Raw genomic sequence first — 27,545 nt, 5'->3', positions numbered from 1 at the left:
ATATCCGAATACAGGGGAGCAGCAGCCTCAGAGCGACCCCCAGAACCCATACTGGAAGCCATGAGTTCAGACAGCGTCTCCAAAACTAGGCGCTGCAGAAGGTTAGAGTCACCCAAACTGCCACTCCGAGCAGCAGGGGCAGAATCACCACCATCAGAGGAGGAGGAAGAAGATCGAACAGGAGAGACATGCTCTCTCTTCCCGTGATGCTTCCCCATAGCAAAGCAGCAATTCACGAGTCACAGCAACCCAGTAGACAGAGCAGACGTGAGACACCCAGCGGAGCCACAAGCAGCCGAAGGAATCGAAGAACAGCAGAATCCCGCCAAATAAATACGAAGAAACACACACCCATCAGCTGAGCCACAGAGAGGAACAGTCGAGGAAGAAGGAGGGGGAAGGAGGGGCCGAGCAGCGGCTGGCGAATGAAACAGCAAAGGAATCGATGACATCACCTCCATCCACCAATCAGGACGGAAGACAAGCAACCCGGAGCCTACCCGGGTGCTAGCACAGGCCAATGAGGGACAGAATCCAGGACCGGCCTCCCAGCCGACTCCCGCACTTCCCGGAGCCTCCAGCCCCCCCGCAGCCGAGGAACGGACATCCAGAAACGAGCTCCGAGGCAGAAACTGAGCTCCGAGGGAGAAACGGCCCGCCAAGTAACGGACATCCAGAAAGGGCACCGAGGCAGGAACGGCCCCCCCCCCCGTCCCAGGGGGCGATCGTACCCAGCAGAAATAACACCGGCATAGAAATGGCCGGGGCGCGAGGAGCCGCGGCGCGCCTCACAGGCACACCCATCCAGCGGAGCCCCTCCTGCAACAGGCAAATCCGACGAAACACGAGCGAAGCCGGTGAAAGGTCCGAACACCGGACTCAGGGACAAAGGACCACAGCCGCATGCGAGAAGCCATAGCCACGCACCCAGCGACCAGCCAGCACAGTGAAAGGCAGAAATCCCCGGGGACCCGAGAGGCCCCGCAACCCAGGTCCCCAGCAATCCAGGAAAGCACAGGAAGCCCAGCAGCCCGGTTTCCACATCCCACGGAGGTCCACGAGCACCCCCAATGCCCAGCAAAGGAGGAAACCACAGGACAGGCGTAGCAGGTAAGAGCCCGGCACTCACCCAAGCGTCTCCCATCAGAATCCAACCGACAGGAAACAAAACAGGATTTGCTTCTGGTGGTGAGGTGTATTATAGCACCTGACAGGAGGGTGGGTGGAGTCAGAAAGCGTTTCCTGTTTTGTTTCCTGTCGTGTGGAATACCTCATGAGTGATGACTGGGTCGAGGACGAGGGACGTAGAGGTAATGCCTGCCTGGCTGCTCGTGCTTACCTCTACTTGTGTCAGCTGCACAGGCAAATAGTTTGAACATTTTGCTCTTTCTCACCCATTTCAATCCCCATAGAAACGGAGAACCTATGGGTGGAATGTGCTGTGTGTTTAAGCAAAGCTCAGGGAGCACCTGCAACACAATATGTGTATGTGCCGAACTGCGCGTGATGGAAAGGCAGGCTGGGCGTGGGGTCAATGCTTGTTTATCTTGGGCTGTCATGGGAGAGAAAGCAAAAATGCAGTTTTGCAATTTTCTCGGTGGAGCTGCAACTCACACGCACACTCATATGACTGTGGCAAGAACGTATACCAGCTTAGATTGCAGAACAGGAGCCCAGGATCCCAGGGGTTTATGAGAATCTCATTTGTCGTTATTGTGGACCCAATTAAAAAAAAAATTGTGCATTAAATAATTATTTGTGCAAGCAAAAAAAGTCATTTTTGAGTTTGTCAACCGAGATTTCGATAGTCTCATAATCGGTATTTTCAGCAATTTAGGACAGTGTGAATGCTTTGCAACATAGTGGCAGGGGCATGAACATGTGAATTCCTTGGGGTGGGGTGTTGTTTTGTGAACCCAGACATAATCTTAATGAGTCAAACACCCTGAGAGTTTGAGACTAAAGCCAGTGCTCACAAATGCTGGCTGTGTAACTGTAGGTGTTTTATATAGGTTTAAGGTAAGGAATAGTTTTTCACAGAAATTATTTTTATTTCTTGTGAAGAAAGGAAGACGGGGAAACGGAAAGTAAAACACATAAAAGTGCATTGTTACCTTTAACATAACCCTAGACCATTTAATGTTCATACAATGCTTGCAGCCAAGTAATGAGCATGTCGTACAACTTTCTATAGAAAAAGACACACGATAGAGTTCTTTGTTTTATTAAGGTGGGGAGGGCATATCCTTACCAAGTGCATTCATGTTTTGCGATTTACATCATGTATTATGATAACACACCACAAACATACACTCCATAACACATAAGTAAAGAAATAGCCATTTACAATGCCAATAGCTTCAACGTGCTCGACCTATTGCATTTCCAGTGCTTGATTACTTTCCTGCTTGTCTATTGAGTTGTGCTCAGTACTCTGAACTGTGTCTAATTGCCACTCGTGTTGTATTTTTCCTCACTGTTGCAATGTTGGGTAGTACATTCTCGCTCCTACATTTAATCGTATTTTGAAATAGCCCTGCATCTGCCTGCCTCCCCTTTCAAATTTGCACAAAGGCACCGACAATGTGAAAATGTATATGAACACGCCGATACTTCTTATTAGGTCTAAACCTGTCGTGGCATTAAAACACCATAACAGTTTAGCAAACGAGAGAGAAAGATTCTGCGTGTGCTAATAGAAAGGCAGCGTCTTCTCTCGTTTGCTAAGCGGTATTTTCATTCTACATCGTGTTTGTGGGTTATAAAAAAGTATGTGCTTATTTACTCAAATTCTAACATTTATCGGTGCATTAATGTGAATTGAAAGGTTGTCTGTCTCTTTTCCAATTGTTTTTGGTAATGTGCTTTAGGGGCATCTGAGTGGTAGCATGTCTTTTCCTTCAAATGTATGTTGTTAAATTGAAAATGTTTCCTATATAGGCATACTGCTTAAAACATATGCGTGCCTATCTACGCAACTTTTACAATTAAAAAATATAGATAAGAACGAAAACACACCCTGCCTTTTAGATGCACTAAAAACACATTTCCCCCCAAAAACACTGAACTGTTTACTTTACAGAGACTAAAATATACGTAAAAACACACCTTGTAAACTAAGGTCATATCTCGGTGGGAAGCTTCCCTTCCTGTAATATGGCTTACATTCCCAGGCGAGAATCATATGCAGTTCACGAGAAAGATAGCAATCTTTATAGTTATGCATCTGCTTTCACCACACAACCAAAAACTATTCAGCCCTCTTCCACCACCCCCTCCTTGTCACACTCTTCTCACTTCTAATACAATAAAGTCAGCGCTTTCCAAACAGCGTGCATGCTGGCATCGTGCCTCTCTTACCCGATAAGAAACTATTTACCCAAACAATGTGCATACACACTCCCTTTCCAACCTCAAAAAGCCTTTATAACAGAACCAACTACCATGCACAATCACACTTATGTATACAATAAAACTGTAAGGCGAAATAAAAACCTGAGTCACATATTTAAAAAGAGTCTATTTTATTTGCTTGGAATTAGTCATACACAATGCAATCAACAGCGCTGCAATCGAGGCCAACGTACTCCTCTGCAGACCTTTTGGCAATGCCAATGCTTGTTTTGCTTTTTAAGTAACAAGGGGGACCCAACAGATAGCTAAGTACCATGGGTATAACAACGTTATAGTGAACAAAACGGTTCTTAGCTTATTTCGAAATCAACACACAAATGCTGTATAGAAACACAATGGAAAACTATACGTGTTATAAAATTTCCAAACCCAGCCGGGAAAGGATTTTATTTTATAAAGAAGCAATGTTCAATTCAGTAATACATTCGTAATCACAAGACACAAGCCTGTGTCGTACATGAAAAGAAGGAAACAGAAAAATAGCATAAGGGTGAAAGGGGTGTCTATCAGGCAAAGAGCGAGAGCAAAGACAGGGTACTGTTTATAGGTAAAAAATCAATCACAGTATCGCCTGGAGTGGAACATAAACAATCTTATTGCTCAATGTTATAAATATGAAACCACTCATGGGTGTCGACGTTTCGATCCCTATTGCTCGAAAAGATACATGGGATCATCATCAGGACATTTATAATGAACAAAACATGCCTGATTGTAAAAGAAGCCTGTTCAGGAGAGACGAAGAGAAAAGATATATTTTTTAAAAAACAACTCAAGAGTAGTTTGCAGACGCATGTCACATATGTATCGAAATCGCAGTGTGTGACCAAGTGCATGGTGAATGTGACTTCTTCAAAAATAAAGTTACAGCATTTTCAAGTTCCTCGGAATCGCAGTGGCGTGCGTGAAATGACGTGATTGTGTACCATTTAAGCAATGGGCTACTTGGTATGGGGATTGTGACTAGGAAGTGTCAATAATAGGACAGTGGCGTGGAGTGAGGTCAAGGGTGGCCTTTACTTCGAGTGTGGTGGGCCGTGTGATAACCTCGGAGCCAGCCTGCTAGTGTCAGAGTCAAATTGGAATGCCCACGTTTTTTAAAAAAAAGGAAAAGCGCAGATCATGATTACATAAATAATGAGGCTAACCGCAGATAACGTACCAAGAAGAGAAATGACTAGGCGGTTTCTTCGGGGGTCCGGACGCAATAGGTGAGGCAGGATACTTACACCGTATTGGTCGTTTCTAAACGCGAGGGTGGCGCTGAAAACAGAAAAGCGCATTTAGTAACCGAGAAGCGCATTTGATAACGGGTTGCGGGAGAGGTCTGTGACTAAGAGCAGCGACGGTAAAGCTTACCTCAAAACGGCAAATCAGCCGGAGTTTATTTTGAACAAAATAAATTAAAATTTATGTGTAGGTATCATGGACCGTACACATGGGATCCCAACAATGGGGATTTGGACGCTGCAAGGTAAAGAATAAGGAGTGCATCAGTAGCGGCCAACGGGCGGGTCATAGCACAACAATTCAGGCGCTCAACAATTACTTACTCTGTCCCGATGAGGACTCGTCTTCCCGTGGCTCCTCGGTCGATGCCGAATGCAAGTCAGTGGACTGCAGGAGCACGCCGAGATCATAGCACGCCGCGCAGGTCACATGACCTTCAACACGGGTGCCAAGCCTTAAGGGTGGTGCTGTCTAATTTGGGGGCCATTTTGTAATGGCTAAATAAGGGGCAGGGGTGCCAGTGAAAACAAAGTGATGGTGCCAAGGTGAAATTTAAAAACGGTGAATAAGTAATAAATAAAAACACATTACCACACAACCAGTCAGTAAATTCACTTCCAGGAGATCATATTTATATTTACAGTTCGCCATGGTGTCATGGAGTATCCATTGTGCAGCGTTAAACCGAGGGGTTTAGGTCATTACTGTGTTATCTCATGAATTCTTCGTTCATTGTTCAATCAGAGTAGCGTAGTCCAGTCCTCACTTCGATTGAGCCCAGTCCGAATAGTATTGAATTGAATGATGGATTTCAATTCTTCACGGTTTAGCAACTGCTGTAGGTTGCCGCCCCTCTGTGGTAGTTTGACAGATTTCAGGACTGTCCATTGGAGGTCATCCGCTGTATGCTTCATACTGGCATAGTGTTCAACAAGGGGTGCATTTGGAGTGCCACACCTAATGCGGCTTCGATGCTGACTTATTCTGACTTACACTCCAAATGCACCCCTTGTTGAACACTATGCCAGTATGAAGCATACAGCGGATGACCTCCAATGGACAGTCCTGAAATCTGTCAAACTACCACAGAGGGGCGGCAACCTACAGCAGTTGCTAAACCGTGAAGAATTGAAATCCATCATTCAATTCAATACTATTCGGACTGGGCTCAATCGAAGTGAGGACTGGACTACGCTACTCTGATTGAACAATGAACGAAGAATTCATGAGATAACACAGTAATGACCTAAACCCCTCGGTTTAACGCTGCACAATGGATACTCCATGACACCATGGCGAACTGTAAATATAAATATGATCTCCTGGAAGTGAATTTACTGACTGGTTGTGTGGTAATGTGTTTTTATTTATTACTTATTCACCGTTTTTAAATTTCACCTTGGCACCATCACTTTGTTTTCACTGGCACCCCTGCCCCTTATTTAGCCATTACAAAATGGCCCCCAAATTAGACAGCACCACCCTTAAGGCTTGGCACCCGTGTTGAAGGTCATGTGACCTGCGCGGCGTGCTATGATCTCGGCGTGCTCCTGCAGTCCACTGACTTGCATTCGGCATCGACCGAGGAGCCACGGGAAGACGAGTCCTCATCGGGACAGAGTAAGTAATTGTTGAGCGCCTGAATTGTTGTGCTATGACCCGCCCGTTGGCCGCTACTGATGCACTCCTTATTCTTTACCTTGCAGCGTCCAAATCCCCATTGTTGGGATCCCATGTGTACGGTCCATGATACCTACACATAAATTTTAATTTATTTTGTTCAAAATAAACTCCGGCTGATTTGCCGTTTTGAGGTAAGCTTTACCGTCGCTGCTCTTAGTCACAGACCTCTCCCGCAACCCGTTATCAAATGCGCTTCTCGGTTACTAAATGCGCTTTTCTGTTTTCAGCGCCACCCTCGCGTTTAGAAACGACCAATACGGTGTAAGTATCCTGCCTCACCTATTGCGTCCGGACCCCCGAAGAAACCGCCTAGTCATTTCTCTTCTTGGTACGTTATCTGCGGTTAGCCTCATTATTTATGTAATCATGATCTGCGCTTTTCCTTTTTTTTAAAAAACGTGGGCATTCCAATTTGACTCTGACACTAGCAGGCTGGCTCCGAGGTTATCACACGGCCCACCACACTCGAAGTAAAGGCCACCCTTGACCTCACTCCACGCCACTGTCCTATTATTGACACTTCCTAGTCACAATCCCCATACCAAGTAGCCCATTGCTTAAATGGTACACAATCACGTCATTTCACGCACGCCACTGCGATTCCGAGGAACTTGAAAATGCTGTAACTTTATTTTTGAAGAAGTCACATTCACCATGCACTTGGTCACACACTGCGATTTCGATACATATGTGACATGCGTCTGCAAACTACTCTTGAGTTGTTTTTTTTAAAAATATATCTTTTCTCTTCGTCTCTCCTGAACAGGCTTCTTTTACAATCAGGCATGTTTTGTTCATTATAAATGTCCTGATGATGATCCCATGTATCTTTTCGAGCAATAGGGATCGAAACGTCGACACCCATGAGTGGTTTCATATTTATAACATTGAGCAATAAGATTGTTTATGTTCCACTCCAGGCGATACTGTGATTGATTTTTTACCTATAAACAGTACCCTGTCTTTGCTCTCGCTCTTTGCCTGATAGACACCCCTTTCACCCTTATGCTATTTTTCTGTTTCCTTCTTTTCATGTACGACACAGGCTTGTGTCTTGTGATTACGAATGTATTACTGAATTGAACATTGCTTCTTTATAAAATAAAATGCTTGTTTTGCAGCTCGTCAGTGCCACTGAATGGCTGGCCCGATATGTGGCAGCCTGCCCTTAGCCATTGCTTTCATGGGCACCAGTCTGCTGAGCACACTGTATTTAGATTTTGAAAGGGCCTGCTTGGTAGGTCAGAGTGTCCCAAGTCACCGTCAGCAGGAACTTCACAATACAGAACATGTCATGGGGCTCTGTATCCTAGGCTGCAATGGGATACATATCAGTTGTTTATCAAAAATCTGTATCCATATATCTGGTTGTGTCGTTTAAATGGATGAAGAATATCTCACGGTCGTGCAAACGGGTCGGAGGAGGTCAACAGGAATGTGGTTGCTCCATGGTTGCTTCATGGCTGGGTGGAACTTTACAAATAGACTATAAGCACCTCCAGTTTATGAGTGCTGTAAAAGTTACGTTAGAGAGTTTCACATTGTGTTTTATGGCATTATTTACACCAACCGTGCATAATGTGCTGATGTTCTCTTCGTGGAGGTTACCTGGGTACATTTGACTGATACCCCAGCTTGTTGTAACTGAGATCCTGAACACAAGAAGGCTATTGTGGGTGTTTTGACTCAAAGTCAACAGATATGGCCATTTCTAAACCTTGAAGAGACATACAGGACAATAGCTCGTTATGGCATACTAAATCCTTATAAACCAGAAAATGAACGTAGGCATAGTTAGAAACAACATCTGAAGTCAGATGCAAGCCAAAACACCCATCCGTTATGGCCAATTTCACAGCTTCTTGTATTCCATAGGCCCTCCTTAATTTTACAAACTCTGGCTATGGTCTTTCATAGACTGTACAGAAGGCGACTGTGGCAAAATCTCATGGGTTGAACTGGCCCACGGGGGTTTAAGGCATTTACCAAAAACTTCATGTCCTTTTTTAAATTCTTCAGAATTTCTACTGAGGTCTATGGACGAGTACTACAAATCTGTGATCCGAAATAGTGGCTTTAGATATGCTATATTAATGTGTGGCTGCCCAAGGAAGTACTTTAATTTATAACATGTGCTCCTGAACCACTCCACTCCATTGGAAATCTATAAACCTCTACCAGTTCTCCATAGGAAACTCTACAGGCATTCAGTCATTTTGTTTTACCATAGACCAAGAAGAGATGAGATTCGATGAACACCAGACACAGTGTCATGTAGGCTGCAAATTAAATGACTAAGCAATGTATGCGGGGTACTGTAGGTGTAGAACTACTAAACAGTGTTTAATATCAAAGTTAGTTTCACAGCTGCTATCAAACTGATGCTAATTTCTGCCTTAAGTTTGAATGAGGTAGACTGGTTTAAAGAAAATTGGAAGCTAAGGCTATCGTGGCATATCAGTGCTTAAAGAAGAGCAGCTTGCTGGAATAGGGTCTGGCACATGTTAGGCATGCACAATTGTTGGTAAAAATCAGTGATTCGATCAGCAGTACTCCAAGTAGTAGCATTAATGAATGGGTTGTAGTGGTGGCCAGCCTGTCCTACTGAAGCGGGGCTGAGAGCTCCGGGATTGGTAACCCAGCCAATGCTCCAGGATGCCTGGGGACAGAAGGAATATGGGTTCAACAACGAAAAAGCAACAACAAGTGAGGCACAACCCACTAGTCAAGTGGTGCAACCCGTGGGGCAAGTCAAGAGTACTTACTAGAGGTAGAGAAAAAAAAAAGAAATTTGTGAATCCCAATAGTAAAGTATAAACTAGAACAAAGTGTGTATATGTGCACCCATACTATATCTATATATAGACACAGCCACCCGGTGAGTAAAAAGAACCCTCAGTCACCACACAGTGGTGACCCATTTCATCATTGGGTTCCGTCAGAAAAAAGGGCCAAGAAATATGTGCCCTTGCAGAAAAACCAAAGTGAAGGTAAAAGTGCAATTAAAAGAGAAGTAAACTGTTCCCTAACAGTATTTTAATAGAGGGACAGCCAACTTCACAGTAAAAACAAGTGAAGGTACGAAAGTCCGAGGTTGAGTAAGTTTGAACCAATGATTCCTATCTAAGGTTAAATAATCAAGTGGTCAACATGTTTCTGCTTTTGCGTGCTATAAATGCTCAGCATTCGTCAAGACCATATATACTGTCACTTCAGTGGTTGCATGCACGCTAAGGCATGCCCCCTACCGAAGGATTGTACCAAAAAAGGACTCACGGAGACTCCCGTGTGTGCTTGCCTTGTATAATTCAAGGTTCATCAATTTGTTGCAATTCTGCCTAATGTGTCATGGGCTCTCGCGGCAGGGGAAGTGCCGCGGAAGTGCCAGAATTAGGTTGTATGTGGGGAGTCGTCGGCTAGAAAAGGTCCGACGTGAAGGTTTCCCCTGTAGGGAAGTCCGACCTCCAGAGCATTTCTCCGGGACAAACCCAGGATCCAGGCCGACACGCAGTTGAAGGCAGGCACCTTGGCTTTCGCGGTTGCTCCCGGTCACCTTTTCTTCGTTCTGACTTAGAAACATATACAGAGCTTTTTCTCGCGGGGTCCCTCGATGCTCTTCACCAGGCCGGATTCGATGAGGATTTGCCAGCCTTGGATTTCTTCTACACCTCGGTCAAACTCTGGAAGTTGGACCTACGGAGCTTTTAGCGGGACGAACCTGGATGGCGTGGCCGGCTCGCAGTTGAAGGCAGGCGGCTTAGCTGGCCAGGTTGAGTCGGTCCCTCTATGGAGATTTTTTTCAAAGTTGCTCCAAAGTTCTCCAAACTTCTTGAACTTCTTCCTGAAGTTCCTCAAGGGGTTGTAAAGTGCCTCACACTCACTCCAAGGGTCTGGAAGCTCCAAGATGGTGATTGAAAGTTGAGGACTTCAGTTCCCACAATCCACTTGGACAAAACCCTTACAAATCCACTGGTGTTCTCCAGGTTGAGGATCCTTGGTGGTGATGGTCCAGTGAGCTCTGTTAACCTGTAGCTTGCAAGGAGTCCACTCTTTAGTTCTTTTGCAGCAAGGTAATCCACAGGGCTGTAGTTTCAGCTGGTGTAGTCTTCAGAGGACAGGCCTTCAAACTTTGCACCCCTCTCATCTCAGCATGGCAACGTCTTGCTTCTTTACGTTTCAAGCAGCAGATCTGAGAGGCTGTGCACCTCTCAGATACTTATTCCCAGTTCTCTGGGCCAAGCAGGAGGTCACTGCTGATCAATGGGAGCATGCTAACTCCCCAAGAATATGACCACATCCTGTAGAGTGTGGCATTATTTTATCCCAGAGTGTACCAAATCCTCCAAATTCATAATGGCTGATTTTCCAGCAGGGAGGTAAGAGCTGGGTAAACACACCCCTAGGATGCCTAATGTTCATAAACTCTCCCCCTTGCATCTGTGCATTCCTTCCCTAAGCCTAGCTCTGGCTGAGGTGAAACTTTAGAATTATAAATGACACTAAGACCTCTTCTAATCTTTGAAGACCATGGTTTACGACTCCTCCCCCTGCTCTGGCATTCCTGTTTAGCACACTATGCAAATGTCCTAAAAGGAATCATTTATAATTATTTTATGATTCAAAAAAGGTCACCAATATGAAGATAATTCAGCTAAAACAAGGTAATCTCAAAATACAATGTTGTCTACAAAAATAGTTTTAAATCCAATTTAAGCACACTGCCCTCCCAGCAGAGCTGGTTAAACCCAGGGACTTTTTATCACCTCTTCAAGGCAGGTTGGCTAATCCACTTAACTCTGACCAGGGCCGGACTGGCCGTAGTGGGCATCGGGCATTTCCCTGGTGGGCTGACAGGTTGGGGCCGGTTTTGGGCCCATGATGGCCGTTTTTTTATTAGCGAGGGTCAGCAAAATCGGCCCCTGTAACACAATTGGCTAAATCGGCCCTTGCTAACAGCTCGGCTGCACCTCCCCTCACCCCAGGGGGAGCCGGCCGAGCTGTTTGCCAAGGCCATTTCCGGTGTCCAGTCCGGCCCTTACTCTGCCCAATCAGGACAGACCACTGGAAGGCTGAATCTGTACTTACAAACAAGAAAGTCTTATAACTTCTTCCATGAACACTTTGGGGAAAATTCAACCATATTATAGTCTTGAGTTTATTAATACTATTCGGGGAAGTCTTTGAATGGCACTTTTAGCCCTCTTCTATCAAAAGTTATTATTTAATTACTTCCTGCTATGTTAACCTATGTGACAGGGGATTTGCATTGGGAAAAATGACATGGGCCATTTTTCCAGCACCAGGACTTACAAAAACATATTTCATAAGTACTTTGCTTATATCTACAGGACCCCCACCCCCTGGAACAACTAGCGGAGGCTTTGGGGGTTCTGGGTCTGTGGAAATATTGCAGATCCTCCCTCCACAGTGCTCCTAGCATCAAAGCAGAATTTGGGCAGCACTTTAGCACAATGTGGGGAGTGAAATGTGAAATTTCACTTATTCCAGGGCATATAAGACTCAATTTATAAGGGTCTACCTTATAAATACCTGACCCTCCACCCCTGGGACACCTATGGGAGACCCTGGGCGTTCCTAATATGACAAAACAATGGAGGTTATCCATCTTTAAGTGCCCTAAACCCCAAAGTCGAGTTTGAGTGCAATTTACTTTTTAAAAGCAGTCCTGCCACCCAGGGCTACTTTTAAAACTGACCTCAGGCTTCAGCAGTGCACACATGCAAGTGAAAAAGAGCTGCTGGCCTCTAAACTGCCATGCCTTATTTATACTAGGGGTTGATAGGTAGGTTCAATCCCCTGCCCTAATATGCACTAGGCCGTAGGAGGTAGGTCATGCCAATAACAGGTGTACCCCATACCAAAGTGTATTTGTAATAATCCAATAAAAGGCATTTAATTGAAGAAGCTTTATTCAGCAGCACAGCATCAAGTATACAGCTTCAAGGTCCAAGTACAACTGACAGAGAGAGATAGAATGCATTACCAGGAAAGTTCTGAGAACCAGAACTGTATGAATATAGTCTCATGCAATTAAAGGAGAAGTGAAGTATTTTGCAGGATGTAACAGTACCCTAGTGTATATAGGTGTTTTCACTGTATCGTCCATGTGTGTCTTTCAGCATTGCACTGGTCCTGGGCCTAGTTAGGCAGAACCCAGGGTCAGTCAGAGTCAATTACCCACCAGTACCATTCAGCAAAAAAGTTGGGGGGTGCCCAGGGCACAGGATGACTTTGCAACACCATGTGAATAGCTTATCTAATTCAGATGGATGGAGGTGGACACCGGAGGTGATAGGGAAGTATTAGGACCTGGCAGTCCCCATATGAACTAACTGCTGCCAGTTGGAAAGGTAGGAGGAGACTTCTTACATAACTTTGCTGACATAGTGTTTTAGCAGCTGGTCATTAATGCTTGATTGAGCATTGTTTTAGCCCTGCTTGAAGCCCTTCAGGAGAGGAAAGTCTCTTTTATGACATTGGCCATTAACAGGTTCCATATGCATATATTTTTTTAACTTCTTTTTATTGAAATAACAGTGCAATCCATCAGTACAGAAAATAGATAATAAACAAAACCATTTTGGGCAATTACAGGAATGGAATATATATTCTTTCAATACATTGCTTCACTTCCCGGGTCCATATGCATATTTTTCTGTATAGATTAGTTCAACTCTCCACACATTGAATAGCAGCCATTGGTTAAACTTAGATGGGTGACAAACTAGACACTGACTATTTACCTTCAACCTCTTATACCTCAAACCATGTGAACAAACACAGCATCCAAGGAAGCAAAACTGCTGCATACTGGGCTGAAAATGGCTAGTTTGATTGTGACAGTCCTAACATTTTTGCAAAATATCAAACATTTCTTCTTCACTGACTGACCACCTCCCACACCCCACTAATGTTCGTGATGGGGACGGTGCAAGTGATAGGGCAATTCGCATACATAAAGTGGCCATCCGCTCATGAAACAAAGCTGCAGACAGGTGATGCAGGGTGTCCCCCTATAAGTACCTGCTGCACAGCGGCGTCCCCAAGAATTGACACGAGGACATGATCCCGGTATCAGGGGAAGTGCATGTTGAGACAAGACTATGGTGTTGCATTGTTAGTAGGGGGTTTATGAAAGTAAGAAGTAAAGTAAAGTCCACATTTGTAAAGCGCACAATCACCCGTAAGGGTCTCTAGGCGCTGGGGGCCGTCGGGAAAATTAAGCGAGCTATTGCCCAGAGTCACATGGTGCTGGGCTAACCTGCCGCCGGAGCCGGGGATCGAACCGTGGTCTCCAGATTCCAGCGTCAGTCGCCCTGGCCGCGGCGCCACACCTCTTCCTCAAAGAAACGAGTTGTGTGAATGTTTGTGTGATGTTTGGGTTCCAGAACCTGTGCCACATCTTTACCCGAGCACAAGGCCTCAAACGGTCCCACTAACCTGCATACGATAATAATAGTCCAAACCACCGCCTGCAGCCTGCAGTGCGACTCATCTTAGCAAGGCTGCGCTGGCACGCTAAGTCATTGGTAGATTCCACTGCTTTCGAGAACTTCCGGCACTGACGCTAGAGACGGCTCACCTGCTGCTTCTTTAATGCATTCTATTCATTCATGTTAATTAAGCAGCTGTCCTGTCCCTCCGGGTGTAACGCTCAGGCAAAGCGAGCAGGCCACGCCTCTGTTGTGCTTAATAAAGGCTGTTTCCAGTAACTTCTCAGAAGAATGTGGCAGAGCAGGGCGGGGCAGACATGAACTAGTACTACCAGATAGAGGGGGAGTCCAAAAATAGAACACCTGCAACAAAACAGCCCTCTCTAAAGCTCCAGTACATCACCTCTTCATATATAGTGTTTCATGAAACACACAGGGGCTTCTTTACAAGCCACTTGCGCCACATGTACGTCACTTTTCCCATGTTAAAAATGACGCAAAGTGGCGCAAGGGGCTTGTAAATAAGCCCTATACTTTTTTCATCTGTCCTCTCGAGTGCATCAAAACGATGTGAACAATTTGAAGTGGCATGTGAGTCGCAGGAAACCTAAGCGAAGAAACACAAGAGCCAGGGCAAACCTCTCGAAAGGCCTGTTTTGGGGTTGGCTTAGTGACCATTAGGGCCAGTCTGGCCATTGTGCCACTCTGACTTTTTACAAGTTGTGTAGGGAGCTGCCTGCAGAGAGCTGCATGTGATGTCGTGACCCGACCATGAACGTCCCATACCCGCGTCCAGCGCACCCCGTACTGTGTGGTGCTGGTCTGAACGTTTGTACCATCGATGATTTTATTTTCCAGTACAGACCCGTGGTCATTTTCGTTAAAACAATGCGGCACAGCACTGGTTTTTATGTAAATTACTGTGCAGCGCACTCTGAATACTTTTGTGACGATCTCTTACTCTCAAAAGAGATTTGCGTAAAAGTGGACAGTCTGAAGATATGCAAAGCCGTGTATTAAAGGGAAAAGACAGGAATGGCCATGCCCAAAATTAATAATAATCAAATTATGAGAATTGTGCAATGAACACTGCACGCCGTATTGCATGTCCAATATTTGTTTATTTGGAGTTCTTTTATCACATAACTATACGAAGAATGACATCTGGGCTTATTTTGGAAATGACAAAGGTCAGTATTCATAGTCAGTGGTCAGTGTGCTCAGCAACGCCTTAGCTTTCATAGGTTTCTACATGTATGGAGGAACATGTCAAGGTTGCCCTCTCTCTCTCCCCTAATGCACATTATGGCCAAGCATCCATCAAAGAAGTCTGTAACTGTAGTAACCCTCAGTCCATCCTGACCGTACTACAGTTACCATCTTCTTCGATGGATGCTTTCAGCTCTTTAAGGGCTTGTCCTATGAGGAGGTGGGAGAAAGTCCCAAGGTTCAGTAAAGCAAGCGCCTCTTTGAATATGTATATAATTTCAGCTTTTATTTGATCAAAGTCAGGTAAGAGGAGGTCCTGAGGTCTGGAGGCACCCTCCATGTTACATACCATTGTAATGATTCACATCATTTATAGTGTATGATATTTCTTATATAACCTCGGTAACATTTTACCCCTGGTGATATTTCATTTAATTTCATTGACTTTACTGAGTGTTTTCTCTAAAGCAATGAACACATAAAAATAAGCAAAAACATTAAATAGGGTGACATGTGCCAGGTTACAGAAGGCCAAAGATAAAATGCTGCGGGCATCTGCATCGGGAGACTGATCAAAGAAAGGGAGCATTCCAGTGTTCAGAAGCTGGAAGTGCCAACGAGCGACATAGGGATGGAGCAGAGGGAGCTATGAAATAGGACATCAATCATTTGAATGAATACAGAATAGACCTGGTAGAAATGTTTATTACGCTGGTGTGATCAGACTAATTCAGTAATTGTGCATCACTCTTGTGATGTAAATTTACAGAAATTAAGCAACTAAACAGGTTTAAATGATTAGAAGTCATTTGGAGCAAAAATCCTACTGCAGGAGCATACTGCTGTTTGTGTCCTGTAGCTTTCAGTGTTCTTTTCTTAGTGTACAGTACATCTTCTGGCCCATTTTGGCCACAAAGTTCATTGTGCACTCAGAAATATGTGCTAAATAGTGGATTATGCTTCTCACACAATTAAGCACAACTATGAGTAATTTTGCAATAATTACGAGAAATTGTGCTTGAAAGTATTACACCAGTTGCGCCTGTAACAGTTGAAAAGTGAGAGTCAAAGGTGTGACTGATAATACTCTGAAAGCAACTCAAGGGTCAGAGTAAAATGGGAAGAGAGGGAGGGATGGAGAAAGGGCCGGACTAGCCCCGGGTGGGGGCAATTGTTAAGAACTGCTGTTTTTGTTACGGGGGGGGGGGCAATATTGCAGCACTGCTTCAAATCAAAACTGGCCTCCAGTAACAAACCCAGCCCCCACTGCTGTAAAATCAGCCCCCACCCTTCCAGCTTTCAGGGAAACGCCTGATGCCTGATGCCCACTACGGCCCAGTCCGGCCCTGGATGAAGGAGGTTAATGGAGGATTTAATCACCAGAAGGTTGTGTCAGAAAGATAAGATTAAGACAATAGCAATATTTCAAACACGAGAGGACAGGGATACGAATAAGGGGGGTTCAAGGAATCAAGGGGGTTTATCTCCGCTTTTTTGGCTTTAAAAGCCAAGAAAGCGGAGATAAAATTATCTCCCTATTACCTAGCTGTCGCTAACACCAGTTAGCGACCGCTAGTAGGAGATAGCGACCATCTTGGGCCCCACTTTGCATGTCAGTGATATTTATCACTAATGACATGCAAAGTGGGCGTGCCAAGATGTTAGCGACTGGAAACAGTCGCTAACATCGCTATCTCCTATTACCAACTTTTGGAGATATTCGCGCTAAGCCGAATATCTCCAAAAACTAACACCTGCCCTGAGCAGTTCTTAGCCATGTTATCCAATGGGAGGTGGATAACATGGCTAAGAGCATTAGCTCGGTAATGCATGAATATCGCTGACTTTTCAGCGATATTCATGCATTGCGGCCGTTTTTTATCGCATTTGCAATAAACCTTGATAATAGCAAGGTTTATCTGCGATAATTTCTGACGATGCTTAGCGGTAAAAAATTTGTTGCTAAGCATCGTTAGCGATAAATATCGCTTAACGTTGGTAATATGCCCCTTGAATCCTTGTGTATACTAAGGTTAAACAGGCACTGACAAAGTCAATAGGTTTGCAAATTTTATAGAGCTTGTACAAAAAAAAACACACACCATTCATGCTCATACTGGCATGTATCACTCATAGATGCATGTATTGGAAACATTTGGAAAGCCACTCCTAGTGTATGGTAGGTGGTGCAATGCTATACCAGTGGCACATTGTGCGCTATACAGTGACTTAACATATACAGACAACGCAATCCACATACAGGTATTCTTAAACCCAAAGAGCAACACGTACTGCTGAAATGAATGCACACGCAGATGAACAGACTTACAGTTGCAACACACATTAACTATGAAATATATAGTCATTCATGCACATATACAATGACAGTGTGCCATGTACACAGGTGATTATACAGAGCATCTCTCTAGCTCTCGCTCTTTCTCTCTTTTTCTCTTTGACTCCCTCTCAACACATAGGCAAGAAGATAATCCAAAAAGTACATTCAGAGAGGGTTCCGGTCGTCCAGACTGAGAGACAGGCTGGCAAGCTGATGGACAGATAGACTCAGTCTTGATGTTCGCTTGATCTTTAGCCCTTCTGCAGATGAACGTATATATCGGGGGAGAAAAGGCTGCAGTGTCAATAACAATTCCTCTCTGGTACTTCATGGACCATTGAATGAATATATTGGTCTCCATTGGGGGTGGGCAAGCCAACGAATTAACAGGGAGATCCGAGTTAAAGCAGAGCCAAGTGCCTAGCTGGGCTCTTAGAGCCTGTGCCCAAGCTGAGCCCTGAAAATGTTTGCTTTGTAAATCATACAACAAACATCACTTAAATATGATAAAAGGCCTGATTTACATCTTGGGAGTATTACCGCCAAGCCACCATGGTGGCGATCCCAAGTACTGCGTAGAGCTGGCGGGGTTCTGCCTGCCGTATTTAGATGTTTGTGATAAGACAGGAGACCGCCTCAGTGGCGTTCTTCTCTGCTGTGAAACTGCACTCTGTTGCTGTCATGCTGGCGGGTTTCCGCCGAGTCCATTAAGATGTTCCAGTTACACTTGGAGTGCCCTGGCAGCGGGGTCCTGACGAAGTGAGGCCATCATGGTGTGGAGACAGGTAAGTAAGTACTACTGATTTTCATCTCAATAAACATATATGTTGTGAGTCTGTCAAAATGTATATGTAGGTAATGTGTACGGCCCATTATTTTCTTCAGGGAAGGATTTTCCTAACCAGATCACTATTCACTTATGACGCTACAAAGTGTAACGGATGGAGCAGCACAAAATGAACTTGGTGGTACGCAATCAGAAAAAGAGCGAAATCAGGCCCTACGTGTGTTCTAAAATCAAAAAAGTGTTTTTCTTTAACATGTGTAAGCTTTAACATCAATAGGTCGCATCACAGCACTGAATAGCGTTTAACCATGAACCATTAGTGAACTAAGAGGCAAGACAGTTGCCTTGTAAACCCTATAGTGACCCACAATATTATAGAGCAACATTATAGTCTATTAAATCAAACAAAATACGTTTTTGTACAACTGATATCCTCAACTCACATAGTTGATAATGCTATCATACACCATAATGAAGAAAAATGAATTTTTGTGAAATAAAATATTGTTCACAGAATTAAAGTAGGGGAAGTCATAATTAATCCAGGTTTTCTGGTTTCTCTCTACAAATCAGCTACTAGATGGGTAGCTTCTTGTCTTTTTATGTTAACTATTTGTCTGCCGTTTTCATATAGTGCAAACTCGACCGAAGGTATTGGAGCTTTTTACGTGAGCACTAGTTACATTACACAAGATCACGTTCATTTTTATAGGCATGGGGAAATTGAGGGATTTCCCCAGAATCACAGGATGTGGAGTGAGTGCCGAGACTCGAACCTGGTTCGCCAATTCCAAAGTTGGTACTTCTGGCCACAGTGCCACATTGCGGGTGAAGGGAGGGTGAATAGCAGAAGCCACTTACAAGCTCGGCTCGTTATGGGCTTGAGGTTCAAGTAGGACCTTGAGCCTGGCGTGTGCTTTCAGTGGCTCGCACACCTCTAGTATCCAACTATCCATACATATCTAATGGCTAAAAAAGGGTCAACCTAAAAAATAGAGGGTAAACTCTGAGAGTTTTCTGGGATGATATGTTATAGTGCATCTCAATCTTTGTCCTCGTTCAAATGTTCAACTTTAATTAACAATCTACTGCACTTCCTTTGCCCATTTTTATCCTTGGCCTCTTTTACTACACTGCTTCATGCCTACTATTTCCATGACTGTCTTTTTTTATACAATCATAAACAAGTAGCACTGAAGTTCAGTGCCTGCATCTCTCTAGCATTAACATATATCACATTTAGGGTTACCAGAGCGCAACATGTACATTGAACAACATTTAAGCCATTTCTGGGTTTTTCGTTTACAATTTAAGCTTCACCAGGCCTTCTTACAATCACTATTTCAAGGTGAGTTTAAAGGAAATAGCAACGAGGTCATAAATGAACGATGTAGAAATATGCAATCGAAGCACTCCTTCATTAGCTCTTGGCATTCATTATTTTACTTCAGCGGTTTGCAAATCAACGCAAACAAGTATTGATGACGCAGTGCAGAGGTTACTGTGGAATGTGTGACCTTCGTGCACATAAAAGCAGGGCACTGAAGCACATGTTGGTGGAGCGAAAGGCAGCAAATATCTAATAAGCTCATTATCAGTTGTATGTGGAGTGAGTCAGTGTTTTGGAATGAATGTCGACATAGCGCCCATATCAACCCAGCGTCCAAGAATCAAGTAAGAACAGGAAAAGCAGCAGTTTTGCACCTTCTAAAGACAACATACAAACAACAAAAAATAAATAGGTCACCTTAAAGGGTCCCTCATGCAAACAAAAGTGAGTAATGTGAACAATAATCGATCAGTCAGTTCGTCTTTATTCCTTTAAAATAATAAAAAACATAACAGATGTACCATAAAAGCAGTAAAGAGAAAAGTGCATGCATATCCCATCTGTCTCCTAGTTCTTAAAGCTCCAAAAAGAAATCAGGAGACAAAATAACAAATGCGCACATCTGAGAAAAGTTGAAGGTATAAAAGTGTGGGTCTAACCTGTTTACAATTATAATTCTTCGGCAAGGGACTAATAAATGTATCCCTTGAATTATTATGCATGCATGGGACAAAACATAATAGAGTTTTTGAGATACCATATCATAAGGGCATGTTGCAATATCAGATTCCTTGACCCAGCCCCTCCAAATTACCAGCAGGTGATGAATCCTAAAACCTGTCGATAAGAAACAATGATAATTAGACAATACTTAACAAAGATAAGGCTCTGTAAACGAGGTGGTTTTAGCACGCGGAATTGTCTTATCGAGGCGCGTACCTCTCTCGCCATTTATTTGCTATCATAAAAGGCTTTTACTGTCCAATTTACATCGTCATGGCGATTGAGCTAGGCCAGTTACATCGGTCAGTTCCACCTAAAGAATTGGAACTCTGCTCTACATGTCTCATCCCAGGGATAGACATAAAGTGATCCAGGCAAAGCCAACCTTCCAAGATTGACCTATTCAACTTAGCCTCGGTTTAAACCACACATTAAGCCATAAAATCAATGTATGAAGTTGTAGAACATCAGAATATAGGGCATTCCCAGGTCTTCATGCACCATAACTGAGGCAACACCACGAGGTAGGGATAACTATCTTCTCATGAAATTGTTTTCCTCTCGTCTTTTCCCAGTTATCATGCCGGGAGCTGCTGCCGCATTTTGAGTGTACATCGCGTTAAGTGGTTGCTGAATAGAAGTGCCCCTTGTACGTTTCCTTATTTCTACTGCCTGGATCGACTTATTAGAGCCTTGAACATATGCTTATGCCAGGGGCACACTACTGTGTGTGACGGAAATCCCTTCACTTGAGTTGGATTCACCTGATGAGGAGTCAATTCCCATTTCTGTGTGGGAAGCTTTGGGACGACGTTGTTCTTGCCTCGGGATCCGGGTTTCGTCTGACCAACTGTGTGATTTCTGTTACTGTTTTGGACACTTTCGGGACACGCTTCTGTAAATTTTGAATTGCCCTGACGAAGTTCAGCCCAGGAACGAAACACGTTGGCTGTGCAACTTGTCTGGCATAATTGCTACAATAAAGAATTTAACACTTTGGACTAAAGCAGATTCCTTTCTTATATTTAAACTGAGTGCGCCTTCCATCATCTGAAGAAACTTGTTGACCATTTTTGTGTCTTGTGATGACAGGCACGGGAAGTGTGCTGCACCGATTTTACACTGATTACATATATTTATGTTATGGTTGTGCTGAACCTTGGTCAGGTCGTCTGTTTAGTCATTTTTGTAATGGTGCAACAACGTACCCCCATGCATCATACCCATGAGAGCTATTGAGACACATTTTGCATTATAATAGCTTTGATGGATTTGTGTCTTGCCCGCCTGTTGATGTCAAAAACACAATTAATAGACCTCCCAGACATCAGTCTTTCCTGCTATAGTATGGGAGGAGGAAGAGTCCAGCTAAGCGACGCATCAAATAACATGCCTGGTTAGGAGAAGGACTCCACTTTTCTGACTGAACCATGACCAAAATTTCCTATATTGAGTGCTTTTATGTAAAATGGTCAAAAACGCCTCGCATGTAACAGCTGCCAACAACATACTGAAACAAAAAATAGAGACATAGCATCATTAGCATGAATAGAGGCCAAACACCTGACTCAACTTTGCGTGGGAAATGTGGTTCTTACCTCTGGTATCTGGTGTGTCACAAACAGCATCAAAATTGATCACCCATGCCTAAGGATTACACTTACGATGGCACTGGGCTAAATTCCACACAGTAGCAGATTAATGAAAACACGGTGTAGATTTAGTCAGTCAAAACCACTTTTGTTTGGCATATAAAACATCCTTTGGCAAACCCAGTAGGTCGGACTCGTATTGTGATTGACAACCCACACCCATTGGCTCTACCAGTGCTGTCAGTAGAAGGAAGGAATCACCAGGGGTGGTCTTAAAAGGCACAAGGACCCAGTGGCTGAGACGAGGATGAAACGAGTTTCGGTGGCAGAGGCGAGATGCCAGGCAGTGTCCTAGCAGCTGGTGAGTGGTGCTGCTAGGTTGCCATCTTAGTGACAGGCTCCCAGATGACCACTGACACACACAAAAGTGATTCAGTAGCCAAACATGTAATACTTTATGTCATACTTTCATGCTGTACAGAGTACAATCATTTATTGTTACTGCTTTACATTTAAAAAAAAAAATCTATTTGTCATTGCTCAAGTGCAAGCTTGTGTTTAAGATGGCGGCCTGCTTCTGGGACTAAGAACTCACTGGGCGGCCACTCTCTACCTAGGTTCACACAATATACATATATATATTTTAACAGCAGCTAAAATGCTCACATTTCGTTTTTGTTAACTTTCTCTTGTAGAACATAGCAACATTTTTGACTTTTTTTCTCCACTCAGTGTTTGTGGTCTGGAGGAACTTACAATGTGAGTCTGCTTCTTCCACAGAAATTTGCCTGTGATCCCTCGACTGAGGAGTGCTGGCCTGACATGCAACACTACTATGAATGGGTTTATTGGCTGATAACGTCTCTGACCAACACGAATGGCTCCAGTGTCTGTAAGTCAACAATGACTATTGTCTTTTATATTTCTTGTAGGATCTATTATTTGCTGGTGGTAAAAACACACTTGTTAATGTACTGGCCACTGTCTTAACTACTTGCAAATTCAGTGTGAAATATCAAGCTGCTTCCATTGCAGTTTCCTCTTTAGAATGACAGTACCAGGCTAGGCAAAGGCAATTAAACCCCATATCTCTTTTATTGTTCTCAAATTCTCTTAAGCTTCCCAGACAAGCCAGGCACTGATTTCCTGTTCTTCTAACTGTGCACTCTCTGCACATAAATAAATAAATAAATACAATGAAATAATGTGCTACCTGCACTTCATTGACAAATTCCCCATCGTCAACCCTTTCATCTTCTCCAAGCAGAACTATAGTAACAGCCTGTGTCTAAGTTTTCCATTACTGCTTGCTTAGTTGCACCTTCCAAAGAATCAGTTTATGCTTTGAAGCCGTGCAATGGTCCTAATACCAAAAAAGCCTCCTGCTCTTCGCCCAGATATCTAAATCAAACCATTAGAAAGAGGCTCTACGGGGAATTGCATGCAAATCAAAAAGGCTGCACCCTGGTAGCTCTCCCCGATGCCCCCTTTTATTGATTATATTTTCCACTATAATAGGCTATTTTAGCCTCATTGTTTTTACTTGGATGCAATTTCTTTGCCCACACTTCACCAGAATGCTGCCACTGGCGATATGCTTTGAGTTTTTCTCTAAAGAGTGGCTGCTAAGCTGCTCATCGGTATCTCGCTACTGAAGTTCATGGAAGGGTGGAGCTGCTTCCAGGAAATGGTGCAGCTGAGGCTTAGACCACTCCTACAGCTGGTTTTAGCTGCTGCACCTTCTGGTATTGTGGTGACTTAATTTTATTCCTTTCAACTTTTTTTCTATTTTCTTATCTTTTTGCAGGATTTTACAAAAATGGAGGGTAAAAATGTGCACGTCATTAACATTAAACACAATCAAACAACTTCTCCTCCCTTAGTCAAGTCAGAAATTGTGGATACTAATGAACCTTCTTTATCCACATTATTGGAAGAATTACAAGCTGTCCAATGCAATGCAGACAATATTGCCTCCGAAACTCAAAATATCTGTAAGGATATGGGCAGTCTGTCTATGAAAGACACAGACAATGCAATCAAAATTCACGATAACAAATCAAAAATGTACAGCCTTATGCCAATTTCAGCCACTGCTCTGCAGATGAGCAAGCTCTGAGTATATTTAAAAAAGCATAATAGACAATATAATCTGCACATTTCTAATCTACCAGAAGGTGTGGAAGGCAATGACTGTAGATGTTATCTGGATAACTTATTACCTGGCCTTTTGCATTTGAAATATGCAGAAACATTTTAAATTGACAAAGCACAACGAATTGCATCACATCGCAATCCAAGTCACACCAAACCTTGTCAAATGATTTTTAAGTTACTGTGCCATCATCATTTGATGCTGAATCAGACAGCAGCAAGAGATATACCATCTCTTCTGGTCAACTGAAACAAAATGTTCATTCAGCACGAATTTGCCAAAGAAACAGTTAATATTCACAAATAATTTACAGTGCTACGTCCAAGACTGAGATGCTCTGGTTTTGAATATGGCTTGTGTGACCCTTCCTCGGTGAGAATCTGGAAAGCTACTTTCTCCAAATCATTTCAACGTCCAGAAGGCCTCCGCACCTATTTGAATCACCAATCTTGGCTCTCTATGGATACAATTGAGACTTCCATTTGAGTCTACTGTTAATACTACTCCTTTTCATCGCTTGGCTAGCCTATTCCCTGATTTTATTCATCAGACCATTTTCGTTCCTCTGGCTATTCTTGTGCATGTATGTGTGTGAGATTCTAGAGCTCTATTAATGTTTTTGTGTTCCTCTTTTCATTTCTTCTTCAAGCTACTATTTTTCCTAAATGATTATCCTTATTCTGTTCTCATATTGTTCTCTGTCATTTGTGAAAATGTATGTTAGCACAATGAAAATTGTTCAACGTTAGCAGAATGAAAATTGTTTCTTTTAATGTTAAACATATGAAAACTTTAGATTATTCGGCATGCCATGACAATGATACCTGTTTGCTTTAAGGAACTCAAATAGATGATACAAGGTTATTGCACATGAATAAGAAATGGGTGGGTAATATTCTTTTTCCCCTGCTGTTAACAAAAAATGGAGTTGCTATTCTTTTCTACAAAAATCTTCAGCTCCAAATTTTACGTAAGCATTCTGATACAGAGGGTCAATATATTATAGTTAAAATAAAAACTGATAATATAATTTTATATTTTATCAATATTTATCGTTCAACAGCAGATGATCCAAAATTCTGGTCCACCTTTACCTCTGAAGTGCTCAAACTACTTAATGTTCCCTTTACTGTTGAAGGAGACTTTAATCTGATATGTGATCCCCTGTTAGACAGTGGAGCCTCAGTTGCATTTGGTCCACCTAAAGCATTTCATGCTCTTAAAACCTTCTTTAAAACTACCAAACCTGTAGACATTTAACACTTACATCACCCAACAGATAGATAAAAATGTCACTTTTATGTCTAATCCTCATAATTTTTATTCCTGAGTTGACTGCTTAATAACCTCTTGTAATGTAATCAATTTAATTTCAGATCCTATTATTGCTAATATTAATGCTTCTGACCAGGGGGTCATTTCTTCAGTGCTACAATTAGGTTCAACTCAGAATTCTCAACAAAGATGGTGTAATAATGTTAATGTTGTTCTTAATGTTAATAATAAACCAACATTTTACCTGCCATGAATGGCCGTTTACCATTTAATCCAAGGGACTACTTCATATGTCAATTGTTGGGATGTCTTTAAAGCCTTTATCTGAGTTGGATAAAAAAATAGCTAATTATGAATGCCTATATATTACTTTTAATAGTCTTGCCCACAGAGTACACCTACAAAAACTATGCAATGAATTATATTATTTGTTTTTTAAAAAAGCTGCCATTCAAGTTTTGAATGATAAAGCTACATTTTGTTTTAGTGCTCACAGATCTGGGAGGCTCCTGGCAAATTACCTTTGTATTAGAAGAGATAAAAATCAAATCTATGCTGTTCATGGTCCCAATAGAAAAATTGGTTTTACACATGCAGAAAATATTAATCCACTTCTAGATTATTATTCTACCCTATACAGTAATCCTTCCTTTCTGTATACTCATAGTATTGATACAGTTTTAGAGTCTTGTGGTTTATTTAAAATTTCTAAATAATATTCAATCTAAACTGCAGATGCCAATCTCTTTAGAGGAGATTACATCCACCATTCAATCTCTGAAAACACATTAATCTCCTGGTCCAAATGGTATCCCACACAGGCTTTTATAAAGAGTTTTCTCCTCACCTTTTATCTCATCTACTCTGGCTCCTTCCCTGGTGCCTTGATCATTGTTCTCCCGAAACCTAACAAAGATCATACCAAAGTTTCAATCTTTCGGCCTGTGTTTTTAATAAATCAAGATTGTAAACTTTATGTAAAAAGTCTAGCTACCAGATTATCATCTACTCTTGATAATGTTATTCATGTATATCAAACTGGTTTCATGAAAAAAGATACTCTGTTAATAGCACTAGATTTTTATTACATGCTATTGAAGCTAGTTCATCTTTTTCAATTCCCTCCGGCCTCCTGGCTTCTGATGCTGAAAAAACATTTGATGAAGTCCATTGGCCCTGACTGCATTCAATTTTGGTAGTACATTTATTCGTATGATGTCAGCACTCTATTCAGGTCCTTCTGTCAGACTATACAGTAATTGCCAATTTTCCAGCACTTTTCAGCTCTTTAGAGTCACTATAAAAGGATGTCCCTTATCACCATTGCTTTTTGTACTTGCTATTGATCTGCTACGTGCAGCCATCAGGAATTCTAATGAAATTCAAGGGCTTACTATTAATATCGTCATCATGAAATCCTCAGCGTATGCAGATGATGTTCTTTTGTATATTAGTAATCCTGACTCCTCTATTCCCCATTCGTAATGTAATAAAACCCTTCTCCCAAATTTCAGGCTACTCTTTTTTTTTTTTGTTTAAAAGATTTTTATTAGGATTTTTGCAAATACAGAAGATAAGCCACATGAATAATACAAAATGAACATAATATAAGAAAACTTTAGGCAAGAGTCATATGGAAAAAGATATGTTACAGGGAAAAAGAAGAGAAAGGTAATAACGAGGGGAAAAGAAGAGAAGAAAGAAAGAAGGGAGGCAAAAGGAAAGGCAAGAAGAGAAGGGAGAGCGAAGAGAGGGGAGAAAAAAAGCGACCAGATAACGTAAAAGAGGGGTAGGGCAGAAAAAAGAGAACAGCGAAAGTAATATCACAAAGGTTTGGTAGAAAGATAAGTAGTAAAAGGAAGCCAAAGGAGGTCAGATTTAATTTTCTGAGAGACAGAGGAAGATGAAGCAATTGCCAATCTATGTTCATCGCAAATGAAATTCCACCAGGCATTTACAGACAGTTTAGAGTTATCTTTCCACAGGGATAAAATCACTTTAAAAGCAAGGGCAATAAAAAGATCCAACAGTCTCATAGAAGTAGGTACAATATCTAAACCATGTGATATAGAGCCTAAGAAAATATGCAAAAAGGATAAAGGAATTGTTAAACCAAACACAGACATGCAAAATTTCCAAACAGAGTTCCAAAAGGTTAAGACAGGAGGGCAGTCATAGATTTGGTGTTTGAGAGTGCCCGTTTCTTTCGAACAGGACCAGCAAAGCGGCGTAGAGGATGGGGAAAATGTACAAATATGAACAGGAGTTATAACAGCTCTATGGTAAATAAAAAATAAGGATTGGGTAATACGGGCAGCAGGCGAAACTTTAAACAGCTTAGTCCATAATTTGTCC

General features: G+C 42.6%; 1 protein-coding gene across 1 annotated transcript in view; it reads left to right on the top strand.

Annotated features, from left to right (window-relative positions):
• Positions 1–27,545, top strand: part of ABCA12 (ATP binding cassette subfamily A member 12) — a 644,885-nt gene that overhangs the window by 235,506 nt on the left and 381,834 nt on the right. Inside the window, exon 10 of the mRNA XM_078680598.1 lies at positions 22,541–22,652. Coding sequence (XP_078536724.1) covers positions 22,541–22,652 — 112 coding nt within the window. The remainder of the gene's footprint in view (positions 1–22,540; positions 22,653–27,545) is intronic.

This window comes from Lissotriton helveticus, chromosome 3_1 (assembly GCF_964261635.1).
Source record: "Lissotriton helveticus chromosome 3_1, aLisHel1.1, whole genome shotgun sequence".
NCBI lineage: Eukaryota > Metazoa > Chordata > Amphibia > Caudata > Salamandridae > Lissotriton > Lissotriton helveticus.
The sequence above is the reverse complement of the archived record's forward strand: the minus strand, read 5'-3'. Positions and strand labels throughout refer to the sequence as shown.